Raw genomic sequence first — 20,196 nt, 5'->3', positions numbered from 1 at the left:
CAATGTCATCCCGGCCTTCCCACCTTCCCAGGGGTGTCAGGCTGAGGGCTTTTTCACAGAGCCTACATGAGAGGGAGGAAAGGAGGTAAGGAAGAAGAGAGGTGCATTTTTGTTTGCTTTTTTTTTACTTATGGTCATTATGTAATTGGATGAAAGGTAGTAAATTCTGAAATAGAAAAGACTCATCGCAGACAGCGAAATTACTACTCCACACGTCTATGCTGCAGTTAAATGAGTAACACTTGACATATGCCTCTGCAATTGCTATCATGGTAAATATTTCAGCTGCGAAACTAAGGCACAGGTCAGGCACCTGGCTGCAGTCACACACTTCCGACCCAGCCCTGCAGTGCACACCTCGCTGCCATCTCAACATGTGTCTCTGCACCATAGAGATAAGAGCCATGTGGGAGCCCAGATGCCATTTTCAAGGCTTATCACTATTGTGCTACGGTAAGTTAATCCACGCTGGTCACTCAAAACTCAAGATTGTCAAATGAAAGCACCATCGAGCATGGGTGATGCATTCTGCAGATACACGTTTTGTAACAGCGCTAAGCTCTGAGAGCAAATAGCTCCGGAAGGGAGATGTTTGCCCTCAGTGTGCTCCAATAAACTGATTCACTTTTTTTTTTTTTTAACCACTTTTTTTTTAAAAAAAGCTGACGCAAGTTTGTCAAAGGGAGTTGTTGGGGTGTAGCTGCTGTTGATTGGCTCATCTGATACACTCCCATTTGTCTTTAAATCACTGTCCAACTGCTGTGGATTGCACACAAGCAAACTTTTCAACACAGGTGCAAACACTAAAAGATAAAACCCGCTTAGGAAGCAAGAGAACCAGCTCAGCTCACAGGTAAACCTAAAACATTCTTCTCTATAATGTATGATCAATTCATTTTAGACACCATCCATACTTTCCAAAATTACAAATGAGAAATGCAATCAATTAATCTGTAAATTTAAGTGCAAGATGAAAAATGGGCTCCTTAAGATTTACTGACATGGTGATTTATGTTGGCGAGTATTTATTTGCGGTATTTCTTCCGAAATGAAATATAGCTTTTTTTTTTTTTTTTTTTTGGTACAGAAGAACAAAATGTAAACAATCAACCAGAACTAGCAGGAGGTGTCTAAAATTGACCAGACAATTAAGAAATGCTTGCTTTCCTTTGGAACCCTTGCCTAAATTCAAGGCTCTTGATTTACTTGGCTAAAATTCCAGAAAATAAATGAATTTGTGGAAGCAGACTTTGCATTTTAATTGTTTATTTCACAGTGATAGCACATTTCATTCTGAAATAGCTGTGCAGACAATAATATTGCAAGCTGTCAGGAAGACAAGGAATCTGGCAGTCTGCTAACTCAGATACCATGGTGGAACTTACGAATCTTGCCACTACAAAACCTGTAAAAATGTTATTAGTTATATCTGTGACCTGACATTATTTGTGATCAATAACCATTCTCTAAATGTTCTAACTGTAGATCAGATGGAAATCAGTAATACTGTGATATCACATGCCAAATAAATCCACTGATTTCCGAGTCCCTTCTGAAAACCAGTATTTAATAAGCAAAAATAACAGTACTTGGTACTTCAACAGTAAAATAGTTGTATAGGAATTAATAACTTTCCTCTAATAGTGGGCATATCACTTTTGCAACCAGTATTTCGATTTTAATGCCATACTTCTTTCTGTTCATCAGAATGACACAGGAAAGAACAAAGCCAAGTTTAAGGAATACTGTAGAGCTAATGCACTTTTTTTTTTTTTGCAGGAAAGCCTAAAGGGAAAATGTATCAATTTTAAGTGCAAGAAAAAGCAGTGGAGAGATTTTTGGTTACTTGCAAACTTAGAGAATTCCTCTGTAAGGCAGAGAAATCTGGGTAGATTATGATTGGTTTAGGTTCTTCCAGTGTGTTTTAGATTCAGAATTATGAAGTAGAAATCATTAAATCTCAGAGGAGCTGAAGCAGATGATCTTTGATTTACATCAAGATCACCTCATGTGATGAGTTATATTCCGGCAGGATGCAAGACCACTGGCCTTGGTGGCCATGCCCTGATATGCAGCCCTGTGCCTGGCCCTGACCATCACCCAGGGGCAGAAATCACCCGTCTACCAGTCTACAGGGGTTCAGATTCAGCCACGATTTTCTTCTCAACATAGCTAGCTAGTATGTGCCCCTGCTCCTAAATGACATCTCACAGGTACAGAAGCAATCCAGCAGTTGTGTTCACATGCAGAAGGGTGGCAATGATCCCCTTCACTTTGCTTGCCCTCAATAGATCTAACATTGCCATCTGAGAGCTTGTGGCTCCACTGGAAAATTCCTGCTTTATGCAGTAATTCCATGGCCTCTTGTGATGACGCCCATAAGTCAGATTATTCACTTGTGTAAATGTTTGACAGGACAATGTCCAAACAATTCTTATTCTGTAATGTGTATTTCTAGTCAATTTTTTTTTCCCCCTTCCAAACTGTTTACTGTACTGTACAAAATTTCCTCCTCAGTCTAACCTCTGTGTAACTCAACTCTATGCAACTATTTTTGCTTACTTCTCTCGTGTCCAAATCTTTGAAGATGTGTATGCTTTGGACTGCCACATCTGGAAAAGACATTTCTCCAATGAGCAGCAGGCAGTGTACACTGCAGAGATTTGGCTCTATATCAGAATAGGGTTAAGTGCAAGCAGACGTGCCTGTTTGGTTTTTAGACATTAAACTCAAAATAAGCATCAGGAAGAGGAACAACTCTCTTCCTTGAACAGGACAGAGTCTGTATTTAAAGGTTTTGTGAATGAAGCCGCAGTTGGGAGGGCTCTGGTTTTTTAATTTTTTTTATTCTCCCAGCGTTATTCATACCCCGACTGGGCAGAATCCCCAGGTTGCAGGAATGTGAGCCTGCCAGCTGCACTGCCTGCTGCTCACATCCGTGCTCACACTCCCCGAGTGGCAACAGAAAGGAGTAAACAGAGCTGCGATCTCTGGTAGGAAACCTCCTAATGCACTCTGATATTGCTTTTCCTTTTCGGTTGTCTGGTCTGGGTGGATGGTGTTAGTAAGAAGTAAGGAGGCTGACTTTATTTTCTGGACCAGGGTCAGTTTTAGCCCCCAGGACTGGTATTTAAAGTTTAGATTTGCATTTTAAGCCTATGCACTGTAACATTTTGCCACTACAGATACATATGCAGATGCTATTAAAGACAGCATGTGATAGTGAAGGTCTGGTCATCAAGAGAGAATGTACATTCACAAACGCAGAACCAGGAGAAATTGCAGATTTAGTGCAACAAAGGACCAAACGTGGAAATTATTAGTAGCATTGTTTTCTGATATTGCTGTTATGCAGTGTTGGTCTGTACTTAGCATTTGTTTTTTATGAGAAAGGAAACGGGTCCAGCCAGTGTGCTCACCTGCGAGGCAGAGGCGAAGGGCCGGGAGGGCGCAGGGCTGGCACAGGTGGGACACGGACTGCAATGCTGCCCAATCTGTGCTCGCTCCCTCCTTGTTCTGCTTTGTTGTCTCCCAGGCTAAGAAATAGAGACGTGACATGCCTCAAGGAGTATCTTTATGAAGAGAAAAGTGTTATAAAACCAGAAGGTTTCTTCCAAAATAATTTGCTCCTGAATGTGGGAATAAGCAGATGAATGTAAATGTGTGTTTGAAGACTGTAACAAGAGATTTCTGAAATACTTCAGGTGAAGTCCTTTTTGTAACTGGCTTGCACAGCTTCTCTTGACCCATATGGAAATTGGCCTATAAAATATATAAAAATCCACAGAGAGCTGAGCATTTATTCATACCATTTTTTAAAAGCAGGATTTTTTCTAATAAGAGTAAAGATCATAAGACTTTTATCTGTGTAATAACCCTGTGTGAGCCAGATCTCCAGCTGTGGGGTGAGTGAGGGCTGGACACAGAAGAGCAGAAACCACTGTATGAGAACTGCACCTGCTATTTATCAAAATAGTGATAATGCACAGATGTTCGTACTTACAGATAGAATCCAGGGAAGGGGATGAATCATCAAGGCATTTAAACCTGTGGCAATATTCATCTTACAACAAATGATTCAAAACACTGAGAATTTCTTCGAGTGTGTACATTTGGAAGCAGTGTTAGCAAAACCCTGATGTACTCTTCATTTCTAACAGTGAGCTTTTCTGCATCACCATCCTCTGGCAATACAAAATCAGCAATTCCAGTAACTACTTTCACCTGGATTAGTAATTATGCCAGATGCGTCTATTGGCCACTATTCTCTCCACCATTTCGAGGGAGATGGAAGGGCCAAGTGCCAGCATACAAAGGAACATTATGCTTGCCCAGAATTTTCCCAGTCTGCAACAGTCTCCTTTCCTAATGCTATTTACAAAGAACAAACACAAGCCCAATGATTCACAGTCGTTTATCTAATTTGAGGAAAACTCTAATGAGTCCTGTTGTGCGTTGTTTGCAGAACAGAGTGTTGTGGCAGCTCCCCATGGTAGGGAGAACCCACGGGCAGGCACCGCAGTCCTGTTTACCCTGAAGAAGAGACCGTATGTTGGAAAGTACTGACCACTCTATGGATTGCATGGAGCAGCAAAAAGTCAACATTGAACTGGAAGAGCAGAGCAACAGCGGGGAAAGCCTGGAAGACAACTACACAGAGCTGATTGAGTCTGAAAAGGCTGCAATTAGGAGGTAAGCATTTAAGTGGAGGACTTATCTGTTCTGGCTAAAAAGCAGTAATCAATAAACAAGCTCCACTAATGGCATCTGGAACTTAAAACATTTCCTAGGTAATATGCTTAAATTAGTGTGATTGCTTAGATAGCGTCTCCCCCGAGTCCCAGCCTCCCTGCTCTGCTCTACAGATACAGTACCCAGCACAGCAGGGGCAGCCCAGAAAGCAACCATCACCTGGTGTGACCTTTGCAGGCTCCCCATCCCAATCTTGGCAGCTCCCACCCACACAAATCAGTGTGAAAACTGATACCTACGTAGGGCAGTGCAAGCCAAGCACGCTCCTTGCGTGCTCCAGCCATCTGGGACAGGGGCATCTCTGGCCAGGGCAGGGGATAGAGGGCAGCAGTTTCCACTGGGAGATGCTCAGGCACCTACAGCAGGGACCCAACGTGCTGCCAGCCTCTGTGCAGCCTCAAGAAGATATTCAAAACCAGCCATCAGCCTCCATCCCCCACTCACTGAACCCATTTCCAGCAAGACTGCCACAGGGCACTTTCCTCCCCTATGACAAAAGGCATACACGTAATGTGTGTCATAGGCCTTATCTGATGTTTTCTTATTTTTCTTTATGTTTAGTCCATTTGCTAGTGATGATGCAGAAAGTCAGAAGTTCCTAACAAATGGATATCTGGATAAAAAGAAATTGGAAGACTATCATGAAGAATATGTAAGTTGTATTAATTTTAAAGTGTAATTACTATTAAATCCCATTAAGTTGATACCAGAAGTTTCAGTAAATAACGTTACTCTGCAGCTTGATCAGCAAAATCTTGGCATTAGAACAGTAAGCAAACATTTTCTAAGTTAGTGCAGCAAACTCCTTCTGTTGCCTTGCAACTAAAACTAGGTCTTCCCAGGCAACAAGAAAAATTTTCTCAGATCACACTCTGTACAGCACTCATGACATCCCATCCAAGATATCCAGCCCAGAGTGGATCTACGTACCTATTTCTGATAGGAGTTCTGGTTCCCAGATACTTCGTTTCTTCCATTTAAGGCAGATCTGGGCCCTGCTTGTTTCCAGCATCCATGTAAACGAATCTACACCCAGTTGCATTGTGTTAAAGAAGGGATGCTCTTGATCAGATCCACACAGATATCCTTCCCTTTCAACCCCTGTTGCCTCCTCTGGCACATTTTTAGCTCCACAGAGAAAGCAGTATATCTGACTTTGAGAAAAATAATCCACTTGTTAAGCCAATAACTGGGAAAGTTACCTGATAGCAACATGTATTTCTGTTGAAGTTGGTCAACACACAGCCAGCTGTGGCCCCGTTACCACAGCAGTTTGCTGGCTTCAAAAGGCTCCACCTCTAAGGATTGAGAGCAATGAAGGAAAAACCAGTAGTTAGAACAGTTAACTTATTGCACCCAGTAAAATGCAAGCTAATAGTCATCTCTGCTTTTGCTTCGTACAGCACCGGGGCAGAGCTTCCTTTGGCATGTCCTCCTTCAACCTCAGCAATGCCATTATGGGCAGCGGTATCCTAGGGCTGTCCTATGCCGTGGCCAACACAGGAATCATCCTTTTTGTGTAAGTACATAGAAATAAAATAAATAGAATATTAGCACTAATCTAGAGTTGATTTTCTTTTGTGGTTAGAAAGGTAAGTTAAGCTTAAGAATCATGTTTTGTTAGCTGAAATGTTTTATAAGAGTTTTTGTAGTGAAAATGTTTTAGCTGCACCACAAGCAACCATCCACAGATGACATACCTTTTTTTTTCTTTTTTTTTTTCCTCTCTTGTTTCAGCTTTTTAGCTCTGTTTTATGTCAGGAACACAGCTGACAATGGATGCTGTGTAGTCAAAAAAAAAAAAAAAAAAAAGAGGAGGGGAGGGGAAGGGAAGAATGGGAGAAGAACAGCATACTTGTCCTAAAATAACAATACCTATCTTACTGGTTCATTATGGGGAGCTCACAGGAGAAATAAATCCCACGTGAAGTTTTACACCATCCTAACTATCTAATCACGATGTAGAAATGGGAGACTAGTATTTGATATAGGTCAGAAATGGCAGTAGGTTTTGATTGCAAAGGCATGCACTGATTTATTCAGATTTGATGTTGCTCCCCCAGTCTATTTGTATTCAGTGTGCACAGATGACAGCAGAGGAATGTGGCTGAGATATTCTATCTATACAAAATGAGATTTGATAGACAGTAACAGATAGTCATATGAAGGTTTTTAATTTATGGATAATCCTATCAAATGAGAGAGACTGTACAAAAAGTTAGTGGGGTTTGTTTTGCTTATTAATAAATGTATTTAATCTTAACTCTGGCCTTAATTTTAATCCTCCAGAAGGTTAGAACACAGTATGATGCTCCATATGACACTAGGTCACTGTTTTCCATTATTGAACTCCAGGGAGCCTTTAAATCAGGCTGCATGGCTATCTCTACATGGCTTTTTTCTTCTCAATGTTTTTTTTTTTTAACTAGAACAGCAGCAATATTTGAAATGCTACGTGTAGCTCCCAGTTGCTAAGAAACGTCTCCTGTTTTGCCAGCCAAATCTGTACGTGAACATTAACTGTCGATGCAACTGCTGCCACAATCCTGGATAAGTGTTTCCCAACACCTGTATTCAAATGGTTAAATATAGTTTCTGCAGATACAAAAATGGAACTTAGTTTTATAACTGAGTGCATTAGAATCTGGAAAATGTAGGATTCTTTTTCCCCAGCCTTCTCTGAGCACTTGTGCTCTGAGCACAGTATTGTCATAAATTATCACTGCAAAGAAAATCGTGATATATTGAGACTTGAGGGGAAAAAATTACCGTTGCAACATTTTTGTTCTTCAGGATCCCTTCATCCAAAGGATTGGCTGTCTGTACTGTCAGTGCTAAAGCAGAATGCAAGCCTGCAGTTATGCTAGAGCAATCCCATGGAGTCATATAACAAAAACAAAGGATGTCTCCACCCCACAGTTCATTTTCTTTTCTGTCCTACTTCCATACTTTGTGCATTAGAACATTCTTCCTTCTGGCAGAGGAAGGAGTTTTATTTAAAACTGAAGAACTGTGTGAGGATATAGTTACCCCTGTGGCATGTATATGCTTGCTGGAAGTTCCTCTGTTTCCACAGATTATGAAGTTAGTAGCACAGAAAAATTCCATCTACTAATGGAAGCTGCTGCACATTAATTCTAATTTAGAACTCAGAATCTCCTCAAGAGCTGCCATTGTGCCTTCCTCTCCCACAGCGGAGGTTTGCACTCCATATGCCAGGACTCAGAGGTCATGTCTTTGTATAGAGGCTGGATGGGTCTCATCAAGAAAGATGCCGTTTTGGAAAGATACACTGCAACGTCAGATGTGAGCTCCCCTTAGTGTATGGCCTGAGCTCACTGCATGAGAGAAATCTACTCACTCAAAGTCTGTAGTGTTGTCTGTCTCTCTTAGAGAAAGCAACTTGGTCTGGTGACCACCACCTGACCATTAAACGAATGTCTCAGGCTACAATTCATTTACAAAGAATTGGCTGTCAGTATCTCCCATTTTTGTATGAAGCTTTGTGTTCTGAGGAATGGAACTCTACTCAGCCATAGAATAAGGCATATCAGTAGAGTTGGTACTTCCTAGCTCTATCATGTTATCATGACATCTCCTTCCCATGCTTATGCAGGCTGACGGCAAGATGGTTGTGATAGTAAGATATGTTGCCCACGATGTTATGCACTGAAAATATCATGCAATATGTTTTTCACCAGCATTTTGCAAGAGGACAGTATCTGAAATCACAAAAGATGCAAATGTGTGGAAGGAACATGGCAGTAATCAGAATTAATGAAGGCAGGCACCAGTACCTTTAAGCGGACTAAGTTAGAAGAGAATGCTGCAAGTGCTGCAAAAGCATATCTTCCACTGTCAGACCACACTTTAGCATTATGCAGGATTCCTTATATACTTGTACTTTGCAAAGTGTGCATCTGAAGTTAATGTCTACAGTTATACAGTAAAATAGGAGAAGTCTAGGCAGAAGTTGGCAGTGAATTTGTCACAGTCACAGTTTAGGTTTTGAGGATTTTTTTTTTATTTTTTTTTTCATAAATCTGTGTAAGGAGAGATAAAATATGAGGCCACTGAACAGATGAGTCCAAAGACCTGAGATCTGTTTATTTTTGTTGAGTCTTACTAAAACAGCATTCTGCCTCTGTGAAATAAATGGGCACCTGTCTGGACTTAAGCAAACATTGAGAGGCTTTTGAAGTGTCTAAGGTGCAACTTCAGCCATGAATAACCCACAGCTAACCCATATCTGTGCATTTTGTACCACGAGTCCTGGTACTGGGCACGCTCTTGCTAGAGGTGTTTACACGTTGAACTTTGGAACAAGCAAGCATCCATTCAAATTAACTGAGTATTCCTGATGTGCTGCATGAGATTCTGATTTTTGTTTTGCTTTACAGAGTTCTGCTGCTCAGTGTGGCAATGCTGTCAGTCTACTCAGTCCACCTCTTACTGAAGACATCAAAAGAAGGAGGTATGAAGATCAGGTTAAAACTGACCAGAAATCTCTATTGCATGCACATTTTCCTCTCACATGCATTCACTGTAGTGGTCCATGGCTCTTATTTATTTTGGTGTTTTGGGTGTTTTTTTTTAGGTTCATTAATATATGAAAAACTGGGAGAAAAGGCATTTGGATGGCCTGGGAAGTGTAGCGTTTTCATTTCAGTTACAATGCAGAATATTGGAGGTAAGGGTCAAAAGATTTTAGAATAGCTTTCTAACTTCCAGTGCTTTTCTAGAAAACAGAAGTACTTTCTTCTCTCTGACTAAATTACATCATAGATGACCAGGATACAACACATGTTATTAACAAAGGAATGCAAAAGGAAATCTTGCCTTGTTTCAGATGACATAGTAGTGTCTGCTAAAAGCTTGTTGCAAGAGATATCTGCACGAGCAACACAGGTACTTCTGCGATGACTAAAGTGGCTTGGCCAGGTCTCTTCATTGACTGTGGCACAAGCTAGGCATCTGCCTTAGAAGAGATGAATATCACCTAAAAGGAGAACATAGTTCTGACTTCTACTTTTCTACCTAGACACAGCTGGTTCATATCTATCTATTGCAATAGCTTTTTTGATTGTGTACAGAATATATCCTACTCCAGGTCTTCCTCTTATTCTCCAAACATGTACGCTTTGGTAATTGAGAGGAATACCTCTTTCTTGTGGACTAGTGGTTTTCAACTTGTCCAGGTTGATCCAGTGAGTTCCAAAGAACTCTCTGTGGTCAGTGTAGGATAAAGTGTGTGCTGTCTGTCAATATATTTAAATGAGATATGGAAGTCGTCTGCTGCCAAAGCTCTTGAAAACTAGCTTTTTTTTTTTTTTTTTCTACAAAAAGTGGGTAGACAGTGTCCGCTGGAAAAGCAAGATTTAGAAAGAAAAACAAAAGGAAAACTTACAGGTGTAAATTTCATAGCAGTGATTTGAGTATGTTGTTAAATTAGTAGTAACTGTTGTAGTCTAAGACTAAATGCTAGATTTCATTCAGAACATGTTCATAAGAGAAAAATATCTCTTTAAATAACATTTCTTTATTTGCATTGTGATCTGAATAAAATTCTTTCTGTATTTTAGCAAAATCTGATTTATCAAAACTCTATGTTTTTCATGTATCATCAATGCTTTTTAAAACAAATTATTTTTGTTGGATTTATTCTGTTTTCTCTGAAAGTGTTTGCTTGATTTTCAGCAATGTCAAGCTACCTCTTTATCATTAAATATGAACTTCCTGAAGTGATCAGAGCATTTATGAAGCTTGAGGAGAATTCTGGGTAGGTACTTTTGCCTAACCTGAACCTGAGATTAAAAAAAAATTTGCTATGTCAATGATGATGATTGTTATCTTTTATTTCCCCTCTTTAGAGAATGGTACCTAAATGGGAACTACCTTGTCATACTTGTAACAGTTGTGATTATTCTTCCCCTTTCTCTTCTAAAAACATTAGGTAAGGCTAATGTCCCACTTAACCTCTTTTCCTATTTCTATTAGGATTGTGAATTTATATGTAGCTGAATCATATATATACATATACATTTTTTTTATTTTTTTTATTTTTTTTGCTTCATAGGTTATCTTGGTTATGCGAGTGGTTTTTCGCTGACGTGTATGGTTTTCTTTGTCAGTGTGGTAGGTAATTGTTCAGGACTTGCCTCTAAGCAAATATAGAGCCTGTGAACTGCACAACATTAATAAATCCCTTACCATCACAATTTAACATGGATGTTAGAATAGCACCTGCAAAACAAACTGAGTGCTGAACAAAACCGGAATTAAAAAGATCAAACTAAAAAGCAGCACTTAAAATGATACAACATAAAGCAGAGCAACAGCAGAACCAGAATAAAAGCAATTATTTGCTGGAGAAGCAGAAGTGATAGTGTTTGGTTTCATGCTCTCTCTTTCCCTTCTCCTTTCTCTGTGCCTGTTTTTGTTCCTGCTGGTTTCTCATGGCTGTAAATTTAGTCTCATATAGGAGTACTCTACTGATGACATTGTCTACTGTATTGTAGGTAATCTTCAAGAAATTTCAAGTACCCTGTCCTCTCCCCCTCATGGATCATGGGGCTGGAAACTGGACGGCCACCAACATCACACTGCCAATGCACCTGGTCACGTTATCAAATGAGTCTCTCAGTTCTGGTGTGAATTTCATGATGGACAATACAGTTGGGCACGTGCCAGGCCTTGAAGAGCCAAGAGATACTTTCCTCAAAAGTGGTGTAGAATATGAAGCACACAGCGACAGCAGTGACACATGTCAGCCGAAATACTTTGTGTTCAACTCACGGGTAAGGGAGATTGTGTAGAATTTGTCTTTTGCCATTTGTGCCACAGCTAAACTGCTGCCTGCCAAAAGTCAGAGGCTTATAGCAGTGACCATTCGTACTAATGGGAGCTTTATTTTACAGACTGCCTATGCAATACCCATCCTGGCATTTGCATTCGTATGCCACCCTGAGGTGCTACCAATATACAGTGAACTGAAAGAGTAAGGTTCTTGAATTTTGTCCCATACTTCCAGTTAACGATAGCAGACATCACTTTCTTCCTGTTCTGCCTTGATTGTGGCTCTATAGTCACCTATCTGATGATGATTTATTTTGCACCACAATAAACGGATATCAGCTCTGCTTTCACCTAATAGTTAAAGAACTGACAAAGAACTGCTGTTCATAGAGCTGCATTAATATGAACTAAGGAAAGGATGAGTTTGGACAGTTCTTTGAATGACATGAAATATGACGGGGAATTTGGCTACACAACAGACAGCTCTGAAACCAAGAATTCTGGTCTCTAAAAATATCTTAATGAGTTCTTCGTCAGAGTCAGCTGTCGCTTACTCTTAAAGTTCCCTGGGATGCCATTAGTTAATGCCATGAGTGTCTTACATAGACTCTTAACCTACACCATTTTGATTACCAAATATTAAAATAGACACATTTCCTTAAACTATTTGATAGTTGGGAAAAGCTAAGAAAATGCAGTTGTTCAGCAACAAGAATTATATTCCAGGAGTTTGTGTTGCAAAACTCAAGGAGGCCAAGCCGTATTACCTCCTATTTTAGCATGCTTAACCTCAGAATTAAAAATTATCAGATGATATGAAATTTGTTTCCAGGTTCTATAAGCTGAAGATTTCCTTATAAAGAAATATTTAACCAAGGGTTCTCTGAAGAAAGGAGTTGATTTACAAGAGATACTTGAACCTGCAGAACAGTGCTGTGTAGATAAAAAGGAATATTCAAACAGAGCTGCCTGAAAACTCATTTCATTATTGTTACCAGCCATACGGTTTTAGCTATTCTATTTTTTATTTAAAATGCACTATTTGAAATTTATAGTATAGAAATAATGATATTTTTAAAAAATATTTGTTTACATGTTTGTCACTCAGTAAGCAGTAGAAATGAAGTTTCAATTCATTCTTTTGGTGCTGTTCTGTGTAGAGCTATTGTCACAAAGCTTCAGGAGCTTTGCATAATGCACACAGCTGCTATGAACTTTCTAGCCACGAGGGAATGTCAGTAGAGGCTTCTCAGAGTACTTCTTGTGCAAGTAGAAGTATTATAAGAATAGCACTGTTACTCTTTTTCTCTCCTACTCCAGTCGTTCCCGAAAGCGAATGCAGAATGTCTCAAACATCTCCATCACTGGCATGCTCATCATGTATCTTCTGGCTGGTCTCTTTGGATATCTTACCTTCTATGGTAGGTTAAAAGCCTGTTCTTTACAGAATTTTCTCTCTTTTTTCAAAACAGACAAGATGGATCAATCATATAAAGACAGAAGTGTTCATGTGTTTTCTATGGGCCTTAATTCAAGCACTAGTATTATTCAAAAGTAATATACTGTATGTAACCTCCTGCATAAACAGTGAGACTTATCCAGCTCTCTGGCCACACAGTCCTCATCCGTCAGGGCCTTAGTTGGTCTAGTTGTGCATCTCATGGCTTTGTGAGCTCAGACAGCAAACTGCTGTAAGCTTGGCTCTTGGAAAAAGCCAAGAGTGAAACATTAAAAATACTCTGATGCTCAATAGTTTTACATGACACTGTTAGCTGCTATCCACCGTGGCTCTGATGCTGTTAATTCAGCCTCACCTGTGCTGAAAAACAGGAGCAAACCATTCTAGCATAAAGAGAATACAGATGAACTGGACTAAGCAGTAGGTAAACAGAGTAGCTCCTATATTAGCACACTGGTTCATGTAAATGCCACGTCTTTTTACATCATCAGTTCCTTTGTTACAGCAAAGAAGTAAATAACACAGTACTGCTCTGGCAAAAGGGCTGGGAGGCTTGGATGGATGTTCAAAGATGTTCCCAGTTCAGTCGTTCGTTTTTTGTCTTGTATCAGAGAAATCTTTTTGCCCTAGGTTACACATCCAAGCAATGACTTTGCAAAAGTCATTTGAGAAGCTGAAGTAGAAAGCATTATCTCATAGATGTGCTATACTCGTCATCTCTGAATGATGGACTTGTATCAGTCATGCCGGGAAAATTCCTCTTTGCTGTCCAGCCCGTAAAATGGATCTGATGGCAGCAGCTGGGCCAGAGCTAATCTTGTCTGGCAGTAAAATAAAGACCTCTCTTTTGTGTGTGTAGGTACCATGTAAGGGACTTAGATCCCTTCTGTTTCCTTTTTGCAGGGGAAGTTGAAGATGAGCTACTTCACACATACACCAGGGTGTATACTTTTGATGCCCTCCTTCTGTCCGTGCGCCTCGCGGTGCTGGTGGCTGTCACCCTGACTGTGCCCCTTGTCCTCTTCCCTGTAAGTAAAAGAGCTGCTGGAGATGAAATCGGGGCTGGCCTGTAGACACTAATTTCATGTGCTTAGCAGAAGCAGGCCTTAACACAATGTTAAGAAAAGCAAGCCTGGGTTTTGTTTCGGGGAGCAAGTTTTTTCATATGCAGCTTGCCCACAGCAACCACATTAGGCAGCTAGGGTTGCAAACTTTGAAAGACTGAAATAAATCAGTCCTTATAAATAAACCAGAAATAAACCAGGAACAACTGCCCTGGCTCCCTCTGGCTCTTTCTGCGCTATATTTAACAGCACAAGCACTGAAGACTGGAGATATACTCAAACTGCCTACAAGATTTCCTAATACGTACCTACTACAGCATCCAAACTCAACAGAATGCATGCAGTTTACACCGTGACTGTCCCTTGTGCCTTCCCAATGTAGCCAGGCAGAAAACATTGGTGGCCAGCAAGTTCTGGGGGACTCGTGTGCTGTTCTGTGGAGCAGGCCTACGTCCAGCACCTTGTGCAGGTGGGCTCCCATTGGCCTGCATTGTGGCTGTTGGTGTCTGACAAGAGCAGCAGCCCTGGAGTTTTGCTTTTCTATTGTCCTGGATGCAAATACCAGTTCTATGTAGGTATTGTTTCCAGGCTCACTGATAAATGCTTCAGAGGAGCGATCATCATTCAAGGTTGCCTGCCAAAAAATATGTTCTGAGGTGAACCAATTACTTTGAGGGCTTTATCCTGCTCAGAATACTGTGTTGGTCTGCCCTAAATGTTATGTTTTAACCAATGACTCAGCGCTTGAATTTTTCTTAACTAGCTCAGCATTCTTCATGGGAAAACAGAGAGCGCTGCAAAGTCCTCTATCTGTCAGAAGCAGCATTTTGCATTTTTAGCTTTCTGCATAATTATTTTTATGTTTGAATAATGTGCAAAGGCTTAGCAGTTACACACTGCAGAGTTAATTGCCCTAAAAAAAAAAATACAGAGGAAATATAATTTTCTTTAAAGCCTGCACATCAAATAACTCTCTTGCCCATCAAGTTCAGCATCACTTATAAATCAATTACTCCAGTCAAGCAGCATAGTTATACAGCAGTTTTTCTATGAATTACTACATTTTCTTAAAGTGGTCAGAGTTTATTCTTTAAAAAATAATAATAAAAATAAAGAAATCATTGCATTTCCTTTAAAAAAAAAAAGTCTATTTACCATTATTCAGTGTGAAATTTCAGTCTTGTGACTTCACGTCAGCGCCAGCATGACAGCAGTAATAACGCACAGGATACTGACAAGTGAACAGGAATGCAGGCAGTGCTTCTCAGAGTGGTAAAGGTGTTTTACACCAACTCAGGGACCAGATGAAAGTTTTGCTACCTACTTTCTTCGTAACGTGTGTTCATGTCAGCCTGAAAAATACAGCATGCAAAATGAATGCTGCATTTTCACATGATGGGCTTTGAGTCTGACAGAACTCCATACTATTACTGAACAGCCAAACTTAGCCAGAAGCAGAAGTGAGCCTTGAGCTTTTCCCAGTTTCAACTTCTACCTTTCAAATCTTCTAAGCTTATCACAGTACTTCACAGTAACATTATCTACTGCCTCCAGAGGGATTTGCAGCTGACCTTTCTCCTACTTTCCATTTTCACTGATGAAAGAGCAAAGACAAACCCAACTCTATTGTGTGAGAAAGTAAAGCAAAAAAAGGATCTTTTGCGACAGCTTTTTTTTTTCTATAATTTGATATATTTTCTTTTCCATGTGGTAAGAGATGCTTATATTTTGATAGATGTATTTGTATGTTTAATGAAAGTAAAACGAAAGTTTTCTTTCTTTTACAAAAGTAAATTGCAGATCTCCTGTGAGATTTTCAGGGGGATCAGGTTCAGGAATACAGCAACTCAACTCAGATTTCACCTGTGCGTATTTTGCCTGCTGATTAGTATTCACAGTGGAGGGATCTCTGGACTGGTTTGGTTGTGGTTGTTGTTGTTTGGTTTTTTTTGCTGATACCACATCTTTCAGCTGAGCAAATTTCATCTCCCCGATTTTACACCCTATTTACTCATCTTTCTCCTACACAGCAAATATTTGAGTTTCTGCATGAAACTGTGAACCCAGTTCTCAAAAACCTACACAAGAGTGAGATTACATTAAGACTGAAAACACAATTCTTTGGTCAGAATTTCTCACAGCAAAAGTAACCAGTGTAGGCCATTTAAAAAGCGAGAAGCAAAGATAAAATAAGTGCTGTTTTACTTTCCTGGATTATTTTTGTCTTCCAGATTCGTTCATCTATCAGTGCATTACTGTTTCCCAAAAGGCCCTTCAGCTGGATACGACACCTTCTGATTGCAGCAGTAATTCTTGCTTTTAATAACATGCTTGTGATTTTTGTTCCGGCTATTAAAGACATATTTGGATTTATTGGTAGGTTTCATAAATACTTTTTGTTTACTGTGTTTATACTTTCTACAACATATTTACGTTTGTGGACTACATGATAGTCTCCATGTGGATCTTACAGTGGAATAACATAAACACCAATTTGATTTTGTATGGGATAAGTTCAAAAGGTAATTTGAAGTCCCCATGGTCTATTGGCTGGCAACTCTGCCTATGGCAGAGGAGTTGGAACTGGATGATCTTTCAGTCCTCTCAACCCAAGCCATTCTATGATTCGGTGCCCTTTTGTCCCCACTTGAACAGCTCACATGCAGACATCTACTTGCAGACAGACAACTAATGTCTCTTCAGCTCTGAGAACTCAAGTACTTGGATATCTCTGTGCCAAACTTGAGGATGGATCTCAGCGGACAATAACTGTACTCCAAAGGAAGTTGCCCAAATCAGTCCCCATAAAACCCACAGAAATTATTCCTTAAAGAGAAACCCAACTCTTCTGCAGGGGGCTTTCAAGCCCCCTGAAGTTGAAGCCATGCAATTTGAAGGTCATGCATGACCACAGGCGAGTTCTGCACAAATATTCCCCATCTCTTTTCACCTTGTGGGTGAACTATGCTGGCAGAGTGTCACACAACATGGTGCTCAACTTTGGTCTCTCTTCCAGGTGCCTCTTCTGCCACCATGCTGATCTTCATCCTCCCCTCTGCATTCTACCTGCGGCTTGTTAAGAAGGAGCCCATGAGGTCTCCCCAGAAGATAGGGGTAAGGGTGCTGGCAGCAATTTTTGAGGAAGGATGATGGGAGGGTGTGTGCTTTCCACCAGCCCCAAATTCAAGGGCTTTCACTTGCAGTGTCTGAAAGCTGATCGTAAATGGTAGGGGCTCACCAAAACATAGATTGGACAATGTGATTCACCATAGCATGGAGACCCATGCTGTGCAAGTGAAATTGCTTAAAGCTCTACTCCAACTGCTAAATTAACAATAGCAAGTGTCTAAGTTAAAGTGTCTCTTAAGACACTAGAAAAACTAATTTATTGAATTGGATCTAAGCTGTAGTTAACATCTTCACCTATACGATTGATACCTAAATTGTGCATAAAAAGCTGTTGGTCCCTGCTAGAAGGCTATCTATGAGTTAATAGGAAGATGTAAGGTCTAGATTAAGAAGGAGGTTATACTGAAGAGATAATGAAGTGATACAAAGATGAGAGCTCTCCATTGGGATAGATTCATACACTGAAAGGAGATACACATGAAGATCTATCATTTATGTGCAGCATGTGTTTATACATCATGCTGAACTGATGAAGCAGCATCTTGTATCCATGTATTAATGCACACAATAGTCACCTGAAATTTAATAGTACCACTGAGGATACGTCCTTTGAACACTTAATCAAAATATATTGATGTAATATATATTCAGGCACATAACGTAAGCAGACATATGTAAGTACAGCTTTGTATACATTTTTTAAAAAAAGAAAGTAAATGGAAATGGGAGAAGTTCAATTTGTACATGATGTGTGTGGCAAGTGTGAAAGAAAAGGATTGTTACCATAAAATGATTTCTGAAGATAATTTTTGGAACAGTTGTTGTTAGAGAGATAGACTATGTATATTTTTCCATGGCTCTTTGTTCATTCTTCATGACTCTATGCTAGGCATATCTAGAATTTCACACTCTGCACAAAGATCACGTACAATATTTCTCTTTGTGTTATAATGTAGATTATTATTAAGTGTGGACAGATTCTGAAAGCTAAAGCCTCACTGAAGCAAAGTGGAAATGTAAGCACCTAGATCACTTAACTATATACAGAAATGCTTTCAGAGAAGAAAGATGGGCTTATCTTTTGTCTAATAAAGATGTAAAGGATTAACTCTGAAACTGTTATTGATATTGGAAACAATGAATATGCACTGAAAATTGGTCAATTTTTAAAGGAAAAGAAACTGTTCTTCAGTTACAATTTGTATAATTATTTATATAAACAAATTTAGGTTGCTTTTTTTTTAGATTTAGTTTCGTAAAGCTCGGCTCTTTTGGACTGAAATTTTACATAAAATTAACTTTGATTCACATAGCCCTGTACGGTTCTACTTAAATTCAGTCACAGAGAATGGCCCAAATTCAAGACCTCAGCATTATAGAAATGTGGTTACCTTGAAAAAGTCTAAACTATAGTATGCTCAGTCGTTTTCTTCATTAATACAATTTTATTTTTCAATTACAGGCTCTAATTTTTCTTATAGTTGGCATAATCTTCATGATTGTGAGTATGATTCTCATTGTAATGGACTGGATTTACAATCCCCCAAGTTCCCGACATCACTGATCTGTGGAAAGAACCAAGTGCTTTTCATACCATAATGTTTGTATTGTGTGCTCTAAAGGACACCAACATGGCACAGCTATTCCTAGCTAGTAACTGCAATATGTTGAAGACAGTTTCTGGGTAGGACACTAGAACCCAATGGAGTCTATGTCACAGGATAGTTATTTATGCATCAGGAACCGGAGCTTAGCATTTCTAGCCAGGTTGAATAAAATGTGTGATGTGGGTGCTTTCTATTTTCAAAACAAATATAAGAATAACTGTGTACGTAGTCCTTAACAGTCGTTTGGTCCCATCCTTTTTCACCTCTCCCATTATATTCATAACACAGTTCCTAGAGCACTGGAAAGGTAATGGCCAGAAAACCAGCTAGTGCCTTGTTTTGCACATGAAGCACATAGGAGCAGGTGCCCAGCTCCTAGAGAAAAGGTATGATTTCTGTAGGGGATCAGAAAAGTGACTTCTCCCCATGTACTGGTCTATCAGAAAGGTGACAGATTTGGCAAGCCAGCGGACAAAGCCAAGCATCAGATACACTGCCTATATTTGTCAACCTTGACACATGATGGCTGTTGTGTGGAATAAAGCTCTCTTGCACAGGAGCCCCTGTGCTGTGACTGAAGAACATCTGACCATTCATTTTTTGTTGTTAAAGATGTCTCTGCTGGAAACGTTAGGCAATTCTAGGGTGGGATTTTTGGTTTTCTTAGCTTTTTTAATTCTTGTCTGAGCTTGCATCACTGAACAAGTTCCATCCTCCATAGAAGCTTGTCTTCCATTCTCATGGGAATTTAAGGAGACCACACGGTGTGGCTGAGCACCCTATGCAGTATTGTTCAGCACTTGTCTGTTTGATAAATGTTCAGTGCAGGAAACTGTAATTTGCTATATATATAAATATCTGTATTTATGTACATAATCCTTTGTTTTCTTCTAGTTATAAAAATATTACCCTCTGGTACATGACTTCTGATTTTTTTTTTTATTTTATTTTATATGTCACTCTGTTTTCACAGCCACACACTTAGTATTGTTTTGAAGAATATATTTTGGATTACTGGATTTGTTAAAGGCTCGTTTTATTCAGTAGCATTTGAAATGCACTTGCCACAAACCCTGGCAGTTACCTGTGTAAAAACAAATTCAGACATTTACTACTTATGTTACAATAAATGACAAGTTGTTTTCCTCTTGAGAATTTTTAATATGTGCATCAAAGTTCCGCATTACCAGTATAAACCAAGAATTTGGCTAAGTTGCTCTGTGGCTTTATCTCAGCTCAGCTATGCATATGCCAGCATTCAAAAGCATGCATAATTAAGCTATGCAAAGGAAAAGATATTACTGATAATCTCAAGTGTATTGTGCTACACAGCTGTGCGAGAGAAAAGAATGTGATGTTCCATGTTATAAGGATGCTTAATTAGCATCTA

At 39.6% G+C, this 20,196-nt stretch overlaps 1 protein-coding gene across 6 annotated transcripts; it reads left to right on the top strand.

Moving 5' to 3' along the window:
• Window positions 1–746: 746 nt before the first annotated feature.
• On the top strand, window positions 747–19,958 carry SLC38A4 (solute carrier family 38 member 4). Of its 6 annotated transcripts, none has more exons than XM_042815894.1 (18): window positions 749–853; window positions 2,857–2,993; window positions 3,536–3,704; window positions 4,471–4,692; window positions 5,314–5,404; window positions 6,156–6,271; window positions 9,153–9,226; window positions 9,350–9,442; window positions 10,450–10,531; window positions 10,623–10,705; window positions 10,829–10,887; window positions 11,271–11,549; window positions 11,670–11,749; window positions 12,868–12,968; window positions 13,910–14,034; window positions 16,302–16,446; window positions 17,087–17,184; window positions 18,662–19,958. In XM_042815894.1, exons 4-18 carry the CDS (start codon window positions 4,550–4,552, stop codon window positions 18,761–18,763), a joined length of 1,671 nt encoding a protein of 556 aa, XP_042671828.1. In that variant the 5' UTR covers window positions 749–853; window positions 2,857–2,993; window positions 3,536–3,704; window positions 4,471–4,549; the 3' UTR covers window positions 18,764–19,958. The 6 variants fall into 6 exon arrangements, with proteins under 6 accessions (XP_042671824.1, XP_042671828.1, XP_042671827.1 ...); XM_042815893.1 differs by having other exon boundaries at window positions 4,466–4,692; XM_042815895.1 differs by lacking the exon at window positions 3,536–3,704.
• The last annotated feature ends 238 nt before the right edge of the window (window positions 19,959–20,196 follow it).

The sequence above is a fragment of the Centrocercus urophasianus genome, unplaced genomic scaffold (assembly GCF_019232065.1).
Source record: "Centrocercus urophasianus isolate 14NV4802_14NV808 unplaced genomic scaffold, USGS_Curo_1.0 seq_15, whole genome shotgun sequence".
Lineage (NCBI taxonomy): Eukaryota > Metazoa > Chordata > Aves > Galliformes > Phasianidae > Centrocercus > Centrocercus urophasianus.
The sequence above is the reverse complement of the archived record's forward strand: the minus strand, read 5'-3'. Positions and strand labels throughout refer to the sequence as shown.

Coding starts and splice junctions, on each gene's coding strand:
- SLC38A4 (XM_042815890.1), top strand. CDS start 4,550: ATGTTGGAAAGTACTGACCACTCTATGGATTGCATGGAGCAGCAAAAA. Junction 5,405..6,155: donor AAGACTATCATGAAGAATAT/GTAAGTTGTATT, acceptor TGCTTCGTACAG/CACCGGGGCAGAGCTTCCTT. Junction 10,706..10,828: donor TTCTCTTCTAAAAACATTAG/GTAAGGCTAATG, acceptor TTTGCTTCATAG/GTTATCTTGGTTATGCGAGT.